At 43.0% G+C, this 16313-nt stretch overlaps 1 protein-coding gene across 3 annotated transcripts in view; it reads left to right on the top strand.

Annotated features, from left to right (window-relative positions):
• Window positions 1–16313, top strand: part of pcif1 (phosphorylated CTD interacting factor 1) — a 153970-nt gene that overhangs the window by 115677 nt on the left and 21980 nt on the right. For all 3 annotated transcript variants that reach the window (XM_048549792.2, XM_048549793.2, XM_048549794.2), the window contains one exon: window positions 11971–12064. In XM_048549792.2, the coding sequence (XP_048405749.1) occupies window positions 11971–12064 (94 nt within the window). The remainder of the gene's footprint in view (window positions 1–11970; window positions 12065–16313) is intronic.

The raw sequence follows: 16313 nt of genomic DNA, 5'->3' as shown, positions 1-16313 counted from the left end.
CACTTAAAGTCACAATTTTCATTCATCTAGCCATAACTTTAAGTGAGGATTCTCTAGATGTTTTTCTCTCAGGCCTTTTCTCTTTCATATCAGTTTCTGTCTCAAATCTCTCCTGTGTTTCTGTATTCCACATTTATTGTTATCGTGCTTCTTAATCTTGTGCACTTCATTTTTCACTTTTGCCTCTCACTATGGCTGTGATTATAACCTAATCTGTCTGGCCGGAATAGAACACGTTTGGGTCAGTCCCTTTGATTTACATTTTATTCTTCATTAGCTCCAGTGGAGTGTAAGTAAAATCAGGAAAGTTATAAATGTGAATGCTGTAGTGAATGTGACTCTATATCCCACATTTTGTCCTCCCTTGTATCTCTTACTTTCTTCTTGTTTACATATTTCTCACTTTTGTATTTTAAATTTGACTCCTGCTCTCATTTCTTTCTCTCACTCACAGAACTCTCCCAGGCCCTTCTGTCATTTCTGTGTTCCTCCTTCCCTCATTTCCATATCTGATGGTCCCCTTCTTTCACTTCTATGTTGCTCATTCTCACTCAGTCCCAGCTAACTACCTCTCATTTTTCTCTCTCTTTGTTGCTCTCTCTTTCTCACTCTTAGACATTCCATGATATTTTTCATTACCCTGCCTAATTCATACTTTTCATGTTTTATTGCTTCTTTAAAGCTTGTATATTTTGTTTTTTCTTTACCAAGATGAAGAACATCAGGGGTGAAGAATCACATACTTTGAGCACTTATGGCTAAAATCAGGTGTCATTGGAAGGTGTAGTGCTGGTTAGGTGGAAAGTAAAGCTCTCTGAACCACTTTATCAAACAATCCTAGTAAAGTCTAGGATTGTTCCCTTACCCCATACCCAGAAAAACTCATTGGAGTCCTGAAAAAGGAAACAAAGGACACACCAGCATCTGTGAAGATTGGAATGAATTTGTTTTAGATATAACTCCTCATCCCAACGGAAAAATATTTCAGATGGTTGATTCATCTATAATATCTTGTGTTGTACAATAAGTTCACATGTCTTAAAACTGACCTAATTACAAGCCTGTGGCTTTGTCAGCCAATTTGATATCTGGTTACTTTCATCTGCATAAATTCCATGTTGTCTAATTCACTGGAATCCCAGTCTGGTGAATGGAGTGAAGTTTTCAACAAGTTTGAGAATTCTTTACCGCAGAAAGAGGTTGAGGCTTCAGTCTCCAGGGAGAGCTGGAAAGAACAGTCAAGGCAGTGAAATCACTGATGCATAAGGATCTAGACTGTCACTCAGTTACAGAGCAGCACCATTGGATAATGGGTACTGGCCAGCAGAATTATTACTAGAAAGGATGTTAGGAATAGGCTGACACCACTTTTAGAGTGCAACCACTGCTCAACCATTACCTGTCAATTACCAGGAGAAGGTAAAACAACTGGAGAAAAGAACAGCAAAAAGCAGAAGAGATGGTACAACTCAAAACACAGGGTGAATGCTCTGTCGACGATAAAGCCAGGGCAGAAAGTTTGGTTGAGGGATAATTGTCATTAGACAGATACATCAGCTGAGATGTTATATTGTCTGAACTCCTGAAGGGACATCTAGAAGGAGCAGGAAGAGATTGATCTTAGTTGAGCAATGAGGTGAGACCAAGTATGATTATCAAATTATGCAGAACCATACCTATACTATGTCAGTGTAGAGAGTGGTACAACAGCACCCTGGTGTTGAACATGAGCAGACTAGATTGGGATGTTCAGCCCAAGTTCCAGATCATCTCGATCTTTGGGCTTTTGCAAGTGGGCAGGGAGTTGATGATAATGGTGTTTAAGGTAATAATGACATTAATGTTGACACAGGTCATTAAGATACGTAAAACACCTAGAATAATGTTAGCCAGGTGGAATGAAACTTGGGGGGAAATATGGTATAATGAAATTCAAATAAACCAGGATCATGCAATTGATCACATGAATCTGACATTAGTCAGAAAGTGACAAGTCTGGAATGTGCATGTGAAGAGGGAGGTCTTAGACACTACACTACAGAGTTATATTTGGTAACCTACTTTGTACAGATGTAAATAAAGGTGTGTTGTGGTACATCAGGAGCTGAAGAGCCTTACTTTAAGATAAAGAGTAAACAGAGATAAAGAATTTTACTTAAAGACAATGAGTAAATAGTCTCAGGGATGGCGCGTGTGCAGCCCCTTACAGCCATGACATTCTCCAGACCTTTGTCTCAATGGACGGATAGCAACATTGGCTTAAAACACAAGATAAAGCAGATATTCTCTTAATTGTTAAGCAGTCTGGATCAGTTTTGCCTTCATCAACTATAAATCGACTCAGAGCCCTGCATTGAACATTTTTTGAGTGAATTCCACCCCTCCTCTGTAACCTCTCAGTTTTGTTGTTATTTTATGTGAAGTTCAGCAAACCAGGTGGAATGATGGATGTGAGACAATAAAATGTGAGGCTGGATGAACACAGCAGGCCCAGCAGCATCTCAGGAGCACAAAAGCTGACGTTTCGGGCCTAGACCCTTCATCAGAGAGGGGGATGGGGTGAGGGTTCTGGAATAAATAGGGAGAGAGGGGGAGGCGGACCGAAGATGGAGAGAAAAGAAGATAGGTGGAGAGGAGAGTATAGGTGGGGAGGTAGGGAGGGGATAGGTCAGTCCAGGGAAGACGGACAAGTCAAGGACGTGGGATGAGGTTAGTAGGTAGGAGATGGAGGTGCGGCTTGGGGTGGGAGGAAGGGATGGGTGAGAGGAAGAACAGGTTATGGAGGCAGAGACAGGTTGGACTGGTTTTGGGATGCATTGGGTGGAGGGGAAGAGCTGGGCTGGTTGTGTGGTGCAGTGGGGGGAGGGGACGAACTGGGCTGGTTTTGGGATGCGGTGGGGGAGGGGGAGATTTTGAAGCTTGTGAAATCCACATTGATACCATTGGGCTGCAGGGTTCCCAAGCGGAATATGAGTTGCTGTTCCTGCAACCTTCGGGTGGCATCATTGTGGCAGTGCAGGAGGCCCATGATGGACATGTCATCTAAAGAATGGGAGGGGGAGTGGAAATGGTTTGCGACTGGGAGGTGCAGTTGTTTATTGCGAACCAAGCGGAGGTGTTCTGCAAAGCGGTCCCCAAGCCTGATGGATGTGGATAGATTAGATTTTCCACCTAGATTGTGCTGATCTTTATGATTTGATGAAGTTTGCCTCCTCTTACAGAGTCTGTTTGCAGTTTACTCTTTTCCTTTGTAACCTACCAAAGTTAGGATTCCAGTGCATCTTAGGTTGAAAGCTGCATTGGTCAGGTCAAGAAATCCGGACAGATTGTATTTTTGAGCTTTTTTTTACAGGGTGGGTGAGAGGATTTATACACTGAGCAGGTTTGACTAGTGAATGAATTTACAAAAACAGCTTGCATTTATGTGGTGCCTTCAAGGTGTGTGGTGGATGCATAATTAGACGAATAAAGACAGCGAGTTAAGATAAGGTAATTTTGGGGCAGGTGACTAATTGCTTGGTCAAAGTGGTACAAATTGTGTTCTGTATTTCAATAATTTCTTGGCCGATTTGCAGCCTAGTTCCATGCCTTTATCTATGTCTTCTAATACTTTTAGGTAACAAGATTTTTCAATCTCAAATGTAAAATTTGCATTTGATTGAACATCATCACTATTTGCTGGAGATAATTCCAAACTTTCACCGTGGTTGTGTGTACAAGTGTTTTCTAATTTCACTCCTGAAATATTTGGCTCTAATCTTTAAACAGTTCCGTCCCCGCTTGTCCTAGCTTCTCTAATTAGCAAAAGGAGAAACTTTATTTACCCTGTCTGTTCCACTTAACACCATGAAAAGTTCATTTATATCACCTCTAAATTTACAGGGTTACAACCCCAGTTTGTGTAATCTCTCCCTTGTAATTTAACTCTTTGAGTTCAGTCATCAATCAGTATTCCCACCAAATCTAATATATCGTTTTTGATATGTAGTAATCTGAACGGCTCAGAGTATTCCATGTCACGTAACTCAGGATTTGTATATCTGAAGCTTATCTTTTACCCCTTTGCGTTCTAGTTTGAATTGCAAGCTTCCTTTGTTACACTCCTAGCTGCACTGAACTCTCAGTAGTCCCAAGGCTTCTGTTAGCCATGACTGTTTGGCATGCAGTGAGCCTTTTTAATTACTTTCTGTATCTGTTCTTGATATTTTAATGGTTGACGTTGTTACAATCACAGACTGGACTGCCAAGTTTATGTCACAAATTGGTTAGGGACCAGTGACATTTTTGTTTAAAATAGCCAAAGTTTGAAATACTATTTTACTAAGAGATTCACTGCCCAGATTCCACAGTTTCAAACAAACAAAACATAGCGTACAAGCAAAGTGGAATAATGGAGTAATCTGTAGTACATATACAACTTATACTCTAATATCTAGAATTGACAAAACACGAATGTGTTAACAAACAAACTGTGGCAAACTTTCAGAGCACATCAAGTAGCAGATGCAGTCAAGAAATGTCCTATGAATTTCACAGCAATTCAACCAGATGAAAGTGGCATTGTGAGTCACCAAATCTTGTTAAGACTTTGCTACCTTCATGAGTTTTTCCAGTTCTTCACTTTTGAAGATGTAGACTCCGAAATGATTCAACGCCGTTCCAACCTGGACTGACTTAATGATTGTTCATCTCCCAAAGGTTCAATCTCTCTTCCCTAGACCAAGTCCCTCAAGATTTCTGAGACAGTGTGCACATATCTACCATTACCAACACAATTTCAGCTTTTACCAAACAGCTCCTAATTTTTTGAGTTCCAATTATCCTCAGCACAAATATGACTTGTGTCATTCTTCATTCCACTTTTGACAGTACTAACTACCAGTGGGTCCCAGGGCTTCTGAATGCCCTAACTCTGCAGAACTAACTGCAGTGCTTTAACTGTTTGGGGCCAACTTTTTTTGATGCTCTCTGAACTGATATTAAGTAACCTTTGAACTGACCTGGGTAACTGTATAAAAGCACTTCAAGAGAGGCCTTACATATTACTGGGCGAGATCAAATGTAGCAAGTGTTGGATTGTCTTGTGCCCTGAATGTTAGAACCTTCGGCTAACAACCTCTCCACAGCTGCCAGCTTCAGTCATCACAATGGACCCAGATCCCCAATACCCCATGGATTTTCAGTGTATGTAGCTTTTTATATAGGAAAATACCCACTCTGATGTTCTAGCTCCAAAGACGATGATCTCATATTTGTGTACATTGATTTATTCAGACAGTTTTATTCGGACATTTAATCTAGCAACATCTTGCTGTAACCTTTCATTTCGGGTTACTCTACTTACAGTGCACATGCTCTTTCTGTCATCACAATGTATTCTATTCCATCATTTAATTTGTTACCGAATGTAGTTAAGGCCTCAACACACATCTGACTAATCATATTCCACCTATTATCTTACTCTGTTTCCTGGCAATCAGCCAATTTTCCGAACAAGGTGAATAATTTGTCTTTGGTTACTTTAGCTGACTGTCTCATGAAGGACTTTATCAAATGCCTTCTGGAGTGCATGTATCTAACATTCGTGGACGCTCAAAAGCAGAAATTGATGGAGAAACTCAACAGCATCTGTGGAGAGAAATCAGAGTTAATGTTTTGACTCAAAACATTGACAGTGTTCTCTTTCCACAGATGCTGCCAGACCTGCTGAATTTCTCCAGCATTTTGTGTGTTTCCGATCTCCATCATCCGTAGTTCTTTGTTTTATTTAACTGTAGACAACCTCTTCAAAAAAATTCAGTCACATTCATCATGCATGACCAGCCTTTACAATTCCATGTTAGGTCTCTCAGACCAGCAGAAACTTTTCAAGGGTTTCAGTCAGTTTATCCTTACTTATTTCATTCTTGAGTGCTCTGCCTAAGAATAGGACTTTGGCTCATTGTCCACTGCTGCTTCATCCTGTGCTTAGAAGTTTCTTATCGGTCATGGTTTATTATTGCTTTTTGCTGTCAGGTTCAGGGTAAACAGGTAGTTTCTAAGCCTACCTCAGTTGCAGTGGAATCAAACCCACCTACTAGCTGCTTTGATTGACATACTTGCTGTTCAGCCAACTGAGTTAACCAGCCCCTATCCTTAGCTATAGTCTCTAGTGATTTTCCAACAGATTTTCCAATAACCTTCCTCTTTTGGCCTTCTTAAGTTGCACAGTGACATGTGCAGATTTTGCAATCTAAAGAAATGGTAAGGCACCTGCACTGTTTTCCCCTCCTTCCCTTAAACGTCTGTGATCGAAATGAACCATTTGATCCTGGGAGATAATGGGAACTGCAGACGCTGGAGAATTCCAAGATAATAAAATGTGAGGCTGAATGAACACAGCAGGCCGAGCAGCATCTCAGGAGCACAAAAGCTGACGTTTCGGGCCTCGACCCTTCATCAGAACTCTGATGCTGCTTGGCCTGCTGTGTTCATCCAGCCTCACATTTTATTATATTTGATCCTGGGTGTTTGTTTCTGTTTGGTGTAAACTATTCTGCCAGGTCCTAACCTGTTTGAAAACCAGAATTCAGTGTTAAAATCACTGTCTTTGCCACATGCATGTCTGTTACTTGACAGCTGTTATCTGGAGGCTGGACTTTAAATTTCATTCCAATCCTAAATACCTTTCTTAATTTTAATTAACTACATTGGGGTGGCACAGTCGCTCAGTGGTTAGTGCTGCTGCCTCAAATCGCCAGAGACCCAGGTTCAATTTCGCCCTCAGGTGACTGTCTGTGTGGAGTTTGTACATTCTCCGTATGTCTGTGTGGGTTTCTTCTGGGTGCTCCAGTTTCCTCCCACAGTCCAAGATGTGCAGGTTAGATTAATTGGCCATGCTGAATTACCCATGGTATTCAGAGATGTGCAGGCTAGCCATGGGAAATACAGGGGTACAGAGATGGAGTGGGTCTTCAGAGGCTTGATGAGCCGAATGGCCTGCTTCCACATTCTAAGGATTCTTTGCATCAAATTCTTTTTGAACACCATTCTAATTTTGCCTGCTCCTTGTTGGTTTTAGAAAAATAACTGGACACTGGAAAACTCAATATATTTCTGCCATTAGATAGTCTGTTTGCTCCTAACTTGTTTGAAAGCTAGAATTCCCTGTTAAAATCACTCTGTTTCTTTGCCACATGCTTGCCTCCTACTTCACCGTGGCTACCAGGAGGCCTGTACTGAAGTTTCATTGCAATTCTAAATACTTTTCTGTTCTGTAATTTTAATCAAAGTCTTCACAGCCTGTTTACCTTTTGTTAGCTCCTCTTATTGAAGTGATTCCACCCTTAACCATTAAGGCTACACCTCCCCCTTACCATTTCTCCTTATGATCCTATGTATACCTTATGACTTCATAGATTTAGTTCCCAGTCCTAACTGTCTTGGAGCCTTGGGTCGGTAATGGGTGCCACATCATACCCTTAAGTTCAGACTTGCCCCATTGTTCACTCATTCATTTAGTTTCTTAATACTCCCTTCTTTTGATTAAGGAAGGCTTAAAAAACTCTTAGCTGTCATTTTTATTCACATGTTTCATACCTTTCATAGTATCAATTTACATCTTTCAATTTTCACTTTACTTACATTACTTAAAACACAATTTCTGACTGTTACCTCTTTTAGTTACTTTCGAATTGTTGTTGTTCATTTACTACTATTCTTCCAAATGATCTCTCACCCACTACCTGCATGGATTTTAGTAAGGCTTTTGACAAAGTCCTACAGATCCAGAGGAATGTAGCAAACTGGATACAGAATTAGCTTGGTGGAAACAGACAAAGCATAATGATTGACAGGTTTTTTTGGCGATTGGAAAGCTGTTTCCGGTGAGGACTGTAGGGATCAGTACTAGATTCCTTGCTTTTTGTGGTACAGTATGTATTAACAGTTCCAGTTTCCCTGCAAAGGGTCATGGTGAAGAGGTTTTCAGGCAACACAAAAATTGGCTATGAATTTGACGGTGGGAACAGGAAGCTGTAGACTACGGGAAGAAATCAGTGGAGTGTTCAACTGGTGATAAAAGCTAATGAATGGAATTCAATCCAGAGAAATGTGACCTGCATTTGGGGAGATCAAGGAAAACAAAGGAATACACAATTACTGTGAGATCACTGAGAGGTATAGAGGAGGTGAGGGACCTTGGAGTGAATGTTCACCAATCCTTTAGCAGGACAGCTGATTAAGATGCATTTGGATTTCTATCCTATATTAGCTAATGTAGAGAGCATAAGAGCAGGGAGCTTCTGCAGAATCTGTAGGAAACACTAGTTAGGCCGCGACTTAAGTATGTGTGCTATTCTTCTCCCCTCATTATAGAGAGGCATGGCTCAGTAACAGGCCCTTCGGCCCTCCAAAAGAAAGGAGGTAACTGCACTACAGAGGGTACAGAGAGGACATACTGTTGACAAGACTGGAAAAATGCAGAAATTAGGAAAGGTTTGATAGGTTGGAGTCATACTTATTGGAACAGAGAAAGCTGAGGAGAGATTTGATTGAGATTCACAAGGTAAGGAAGGGCTTGAATAGGTTAAATTTTCTTTCTCTTAGTAGAGGAATAGGTGTCCAGGAAGCATAGATTTAAGGTGGAGGGATTAGAGGGTTGCTGAGCAAAAGATTTTCATCCAGTGCATGAGGGAGTCTAGAGTTCCCCGTCTAAAAGGGTACTAGAGGCAGAAACCCACACTCATTTAAAAGTTGTATGAAGATGCATCTCAGGTGCCTTAACCTCCAGAACAGATCAAGTGCTAGAAATGAGATTGGTTGTATGGCTTCTTGGCTTGTGTAAGCATGATGGTCCGAGTGTCCTGCATTGTGCCATAGGTTTTATTACATTTTCAAAATATTCAACAAAGCTGAAGAGAAGGAGGAATATCAGAGGACCTAATGGGAGAACGGAGGAGTGACAACATTTGACTTGTCCTTTAAAAGGACCAGCAAAGATACAGTGGTTCAAATGATCTTTTTATGACAATTGAAAAGTGCCAAGCAGGGGTGCTAAATAAGTAACAAAACGTTTTCTTTTGCTTTTTCAGTTAAGAAGCAAAGCCAGAGAGAGAGGTCACCTAGGCCCAAAGTCCTGATCACCAGTGAAAGGGAGGGGGACAGACACTGAGCTGAACAAATTCCAAGATTGCATTCACCACTGGTGAGGTGAACTTGGAGCTGACCTCAGCAGAATTTATAGGAAAGTGGGGTCAGCTGCGGGTTGCTTTTCATCTTGGGATTTTCTGTTATCCCAGCCTGTCATAGAATCATAGAATTCCTGCAGTGTGGAAACAAGCCCTATGGCCCAAGTCCACACCGACCCTCAGAGCATCCCACCCAGACCAATTCCCCTTTCACCAACTGAATCTTGTGCCTGCAGGGGTGGGGATTGTGGCTCTGTCTCACTCACTCAGTCATGCACCCAGCCTGCCAGTCCCTCACTCACCCACCTAGCCTGCCAGCCCCTCACCCACCCACGCAGCCTGCCAGTCCCTCACTCACCCACCCAACATGCCAGTCCTTCCACCACCCACCCAGCCTGCCAGTCCCTCACCCACTCACCCAGCCTGCCAGTCCCTCACCCACTCAGCCTGCTAATCCCTCAGCCACCCAGCCTGCCAGTCCCACAGCCACCCAGCCTGCCAGTCCCTCACCCACCCAACCAGCCTGCCAGCCCCTCACTCACTCAGCCTGCCAGTCCCTCGCTCACCCACTCAGCCTGACAGTACCTCACCCACCCACCCAGCCTGCCAGCACTTCATCCACCCAGCCTGCCAGCACTTCATCCACCCAGCCTGCCAGTCTCTCACCCACCCAGCCTGCCAGTCCCTCCCTCACCCAGCCTGCCTGCCAGTCCCTCACTCACCCAGCCTGCCTGCCAGTCCCTCACTCACCCACCCAGCCTGCCAGTCCCTCACTCACCCACCCAGCCTGCCAGTCTCTCACCCATCCACACAGCCTGCCAGTCTCTCACCCACCCAGCCTGCCAGTCCCTCAGCCACGCAGCCTGCCGGTCTCTCACCCACCCACCCAGCCTGCCTGTCCCTCACTCACCCACCTAGCCTGCCAGTCCCTCACTCACCCAGCCTGCCAGTCCCTCACTCACCTAGCCAGCCTGCCAGTCTCTCACCCACCCCCCCAGCCTGCCAGTCTCACCCATCCACACAGCCTGCCAGTCTCTCACCCACCCAGCCTGCCAGTCCCTCAGCCACCCAGCCTGCTGATCTCTCACCCACCTACCAAGGCTGCCTGTCCCTCACTCACCCACCCAGCCTTCCAGTACCTCACCCACCCACCCAGCCTGCCAGCACTTCATCCACCCAGCCTGCCAGTGCCTCACTCACCCAGCCTGCCAGTACCTCACCAACCCACCCAGCCTGCCAGCCCCTCACTCACCCACTCAGCCTGCCAGTGCCTCACTCACCCAGCCTGCCAGTACCTCACCCACCCACACAGCCTGCCAGTCTCTCACCCACCCACCCAGCCTGCGAGCCCCTCATTCACCCACCCAGTCTGCGAGTCCCTCTCTCACCCACCCAGACTGCTAGTCCCTCACTCACCCACCCACCCAGCCTGACAGTCTCTCTCTCACCCACTCAGACTGCCAGTACCTGACCCACCCACCCAGCCTATTAGCCCCTCACCCACCCAGCCTCCCAGTCTCACTCACCCAGCCTGCCAGTCTCTCACCTACCCACCCACATAGCTTTCCAGTCCCTTACTCTCTCATCGACCCAGCCTGCCAGTGCTTCACTCACTGATCCACCCACATCCCCAGCCAATCACCATTTCATTTCACACCAGTTCACCAGCTGGCACCCCCTGCTAATAGCCTGTCTGACTCTCTTCCTCCCTCCAACAACCCAACCTGCTCTCACTGCTGTTGACTGCTCATCCAACTCCCGTCACCACCAAGCTCTCCTCCCCAACTGTCCAACCAACAATGGTTCACCAATCACTCATCTCACTCCTGATGACTTTACCAACTCTCTCCTCCTCCCAACAGATTGCATTTGCCCCTTCCTGATGGATTACCCAATGCTCACCATGCCAGTAGTCCATCCAACTCTGAACTTCCTCCCAGCCCCGTGATAGTCTCCTGATTTTCATTCCCTTCCTCTACACACCAGTATCTTCCTCTCACCCTCCCAGTCCCCATCCTGTAGACAACCAGCTCGGCTCCAGGACTCAGGCTGATATAAAATTGCTTATATTCCCCGTTTTCTGCTCCTTCAGTTGAACACTTTCTCTCCCACATGTGATGCTGATAGACTCACTGTTGAATCCCACTGTGAGCCTGTCAGAATTAAATGCTGGAGAGAATCAACCTGTGATTTTGGGAACAGCTCCTTGCAATTATATTTACCTTCTTTGCAATTGTTCTGAGTGACAGGAAGAAATGGACATTTTGGGAGAGAGTTTGAGCCCTTGCACCTATCAATATAGCTGCCACTGGAAGGATGAAGGAAGTTGAGGTTGCTCTCAAGTTCAGAATTGAAGAATTGTAGAATACTGAGGTGGTTTTAGACTTGAAAGAGATTATAGACATAGGGAGCATTGAAGCCTTTGGAAGGATTTGAGTACAAGGATGAAAATTTACTATTAATGCACAGGTGGTTAGTGGTTTGCAGGAAATATGCAATAAAGGATCATTTTGTAATGTGAGAAATTGTTCATAATCAGTTAAATACACTTCAGAACAGCTATAGGAAGAGGCCAAATCCCTGAGTTCATTTTGTGAGTGAGGGTCAGATCACTATATTTGAGCTGCATATGCTGGGACACTTTGGTTTCTGAAGGTGATTGTTTGTAGTGTGTATGAATATGTTTTTACTGTTTCACAATGTGAAGCACCATGTCCTCTGTGTATTGTGCCTTTTGTGTACACCTGGCTGTAGACCTGATGCTGAACAGTGTGAAAGCTGCCACTTGTTTTCTCCTTTACAGCTCATTCTTGACTTTCTCACCGGTCAGCGGCTCCTTTGAAGCAAACCCTCCGTTTGGTGAAGAGCTGATGGACTCTATGGTTACACACATGGAGGTGAGGGTCTGAGGTGTTAACCTGCACTGTCAAAACAGACCAATGCAGGCCAAGGCTGTATCACTCAGATAAAATGTTCTGCTTAAAGGAACTAGAACTTTGATTGCAAGTTGTATAGCCCCATGTCTGATGGCATCACTCAACAAAAGTAATCATTCCTATTTGGAGGTCATATTATGATGAGAGTATTTCATTATATTCAGTGTGAAATCTAGCCTTTAGACAGGTTTTATCATACAATGAAAACATATTTTGGATGAGGAGAGGTCACCAGGATCAATCATAGTTACCCCAACTACTGAATTCATGGGTTGTCAACTGAAAAAATCTCTGTTGAAAATCCCTCTCTATCCACTGTAATGCAGCCAGGTTAATTCTAGGACATTCCAAACTCCTAGCTCAGAATCCACTGCTTTGATCTTGTTGTCTGGTATTGTGCCGGATGCCATATTTAAAGAAATCAGCCCTCATTAGCACCTCTGGGATGTTATTCTGGAAAGGCCACAGAGGGAGAATGATAAAGCACTCAAATTCAATCTAATTTCTTGATTCTTCAACTTAAGTGGATGGTCCCAACTTCTACCCAGCCCTAAAAACCCAAATAACTAAGTTCTAAATAATTGAAGACCGAATCGAAAGCCTTCGATGTGGATTGGAACCCAAGGCATAAAGCCTATCATACACTTGGTGTACTTAGGCTAAGACCCTCTTTGTACATCTCTGTGCCAATGTGAAGAATCAAGATGTTCTGTTTGAAGTGGGAAGGGAATGGGAATTATGACTTAAATGATCAGTGCACTGCCAGTGACCACTCTAAGTGTTTATTCCTTGCTTGCCATTTTTAACTTAAGCCACCCATTTTATACTGTACATGAAATCTTTGAATTTGTGTACCTGACTGTACACTTACCGACATTGGAGCACTTTCTGGAAAGAGACAACTCAACATTTTCAGGTGAGATCATATTTTACAAATTTCAGCTTTTAATATTTTGAAAATGGCATCAATTTTTATGTATATGTCATGAAGTGTCTGATTACTATGGGTTTGCACTGACTATCATTGATTATCATGCCACTCCCTCTCCTGGAATTGCTTGATATGACTGATGTGACTCTTGTGAGTAAGCTGCATAGTTGTGCAGCTGCTCTGATGGTCTGCACGTGCCAATCGGCATGCTGATGCCATGCCAATGCATTCTGTTCCGCTTCCTGCAGCTGCAGTCTTGCATGGACCTCAGGGATCCCGACTGGCATTGGAGAAATGAGAGACAAAGTAGCTGGTGCGGTAGTCTTGAGAAGTTGGATATTCTGGTCCTGGGGACCCTTTTTTCATTTCAGAGGTGCAAATCAGAAAGTGAGAATAATCCTGCCACTGCAATCATGCATCTGTCACCAGGCTCACGGTAAACAGGGTTTTCCAACTGCTATAACCTTAATTGGTATGGAAGCAGGACCACTACAGGAGGCAACAAGCATGGGTTAGCCAGAATAGCAGCTTAAAAGGCCTGGTTTCTTTTTCAGAAAATACAGGCCCATTACTTACAACGGAGTCAGAGGCAAACGTTGACCTGTGCTTGGAAGGCCTTCTGATCAATTTAAACAACTCTCCTCACTATTCCTCCTCTTACCTTCACTCAGTTCACCCATACCTCCCTACCTCTACCAGCCTTACACTCATTCATAATCTCAACCCCAAGGCCTAACACCAACAAAGGAACGTACAAATTAAGAACTCCTTAACCTCTCGAGCCTGTTCTGTCATTCATTAAGATTATATTCCTGCTTAATCCCAATAACCTTCTTGCCCTCTTTGCTTATGAAGAATGTATCTACCTCTGCCTAAAAAACATTCAAGAACTTTGCTTCTAATGCATTTTGAGGAATTGTCCACAAAACCCTGTGAGAAAAAGATTTCGCTTCATTCCGTCACACCTAGTTCTTGATTTTCCCCCAGAAGTAAGCATGCTTTTGATTTCTACCTGCCAAGATCCTTCTTAATCTTCTAAACTCCTCTGGGTGTCCAATCTTTTCTCATAAGGCAACTTCCCATTCCAGGTCAGCAAACATTCTCTGGATTGCTCCCAACACATATACAATACGGAGAGCCAATAATGTATGCTGTCCTCTGGTTATCTCATTAATGCCCTGTATTACTGAAGCGTAACCTCTCTACTTTTGCATTTTATACCACTTACAATAAATAATAATGTATCAACTTCTGAAATTACTTGCTGTATCTAAAAACTAGCTGTTTGCAATTAATGAGCTAGGACATCCAGATCCCTCGTTATCTGATTGCTCTCGCTGTTTAGATAATATGTTTATTCTTTATTCTTGCTGCCTAATTGGACTTTTTCACATTATCCCACATGACACTCATTCACTCAACCATATCCATGACCCTTTGTAGCTCCTTACAGCCTCTTTAGAACTTACTTTCCTATCAACATTCATGTCATCAATAGAATTAGTAATCTTGATACCTTTATCTATAATCATTTATGTAAATTGTGAACAGTTGAGGACCCTGCATTCATCCCTGTGACACACCAATTCATTATATCTTGCCAATCAGAAAATGTCCCGTTTATGCTTATTCCAGAAAGCCAGCCAATCTTCTGTCCATGCCATTACGTTATCTGCTGCAGCTTGAGCTTTTATTTTGTGCAATGATCTTCGGCATGGTTCCTTATCAAATACATTCTTGTAATCTAGATGTTGTACATCCATCACACATGTTATGTCCGCAAATAACTCTAATAAATGGGTTACACATGATTTCCCTTTCACAAAACCATGTTAACTGTCTGATTGTCTTGAATTATTTCAAGTGTCCTGCTATCACGTCTTTAACAATGGCTTCTGACATCTTTCCTATGAAAGATATTAAGCCAGTTGGCCTGACGTTTCCTCTTTTCTGTGTCGTGCCATTTTTGAATAAAATAGTTACATTTAGTGTTTTCCAATGTAATCAAAATTTCCATGAATCTAGGAATTTTTGAAAATTAACTCCAATGCATCAACTATCTTACTAGTCACTTATTGCCCTAAGATGAAACCTATCAGGACCCAGGAATTGTTAGCATGCAGCTCCAACAATTTAGTCAGTACTACTTCCTTGGCGACTTTAGTTTTCTTGGTTCCTCACTCTCTTCCTGCTTCTAATTTCTACATGTATCCAGGATGTTACTTGAATCTATTATAGTAAGACTGAGGCAAAATATCTGTACAATTCATCTGCCATCTCCTTATTTTCCATTATTAATTCCCCAGACAGTCTGCAGGACCAATGCTTACATTGTTAACTCTTTTAAAATACCTATTAAATCTCTTACAAATTGTTTTTATATTTCTATCAAGCTTTCTCCCATTTTCTATCTTTTCACTTCTTATTAATCTTTCAGTCATTTTTAAAAATATGCTGTCCAGTACTGGGACTTACCACTCATCTTTATGCAATTTTTAGGTTAGATTAGGTTAGATTCCCTACAGTGTGGAAACAGGCCGTTCAGCCCAACAAGTCCACACCGCCCTTTGGAACATCCCACCCAGACCCATCCCCCTATAACCCACACACCCCTGAACATTACAGGCAATTTAGCATGGCCAATCCACCTAGCCTGCACATCTTTGGACTGTGGGAAGAAACCGGAGCACCTAGAGGAAACCCACGCAGACTTGATACTATGCTTAATTTCTTTAGTCACAGAGTGGGTCCACTTGGAATTTTTCTTTTTATGTTGGAATTTATGTATTCTCTGGTCTCCTGAAATATCCACTTAAATCCACTATACCCCTGTTGATATATCCCTTAACCTAACTAATTGGCTCACTTGGAGTCAGCTGCACCTTCGTGACTGCTGATTTGCTTTTACTTAAGCTTAAAATGCTTGTCTTGGACACACACTTCTTTCCGTCAAATTGAATGTAGAATTCAGTCACATTATGACAGTTGCTACCTATATCATCATTAATTAATTATACAATATCAAATGTAGACTATCCTGCTCTAGGCTGAATATATAGTAAATCCCCCTGGATTATTATCATATCTTTCTGAAAAGCTCTGATTATTTCTTCTTTTATACTACATCCCAACTGTCAGGAGACCTGTACCCCATGTCATGTGTGACTTCTGGCCTTTTATTGTTTTTCACCTGTACCCAAAATGTTTCTGTATCTTGGTTTCGTGAACTGAGGTCATCACTCTCTATTGGGCTAATATATTAATAATGAATTAATGGTG

Source organism: Stegostoma tigrinum, chromosome 19 (genome assembly GCF_030684315.1).
Source record: "Stegostoma tigrinum isolate sSteTig4 chromosome 19, sSteTig4.hap1, whole genome shotgun sequence".
Lineage (NCBI taxonomy): Eukaryota > Metazoa > Chordata > Chondrichthyes > Orectolobiformes > Stegostomatidae > Stegostoma > Stegostoma tigrinum.
The sequence above is the reverse complement of the archived record's forward strand: the minus strand, read 5'-3'. Positions and strand labels throughout refer to the sequence as shown.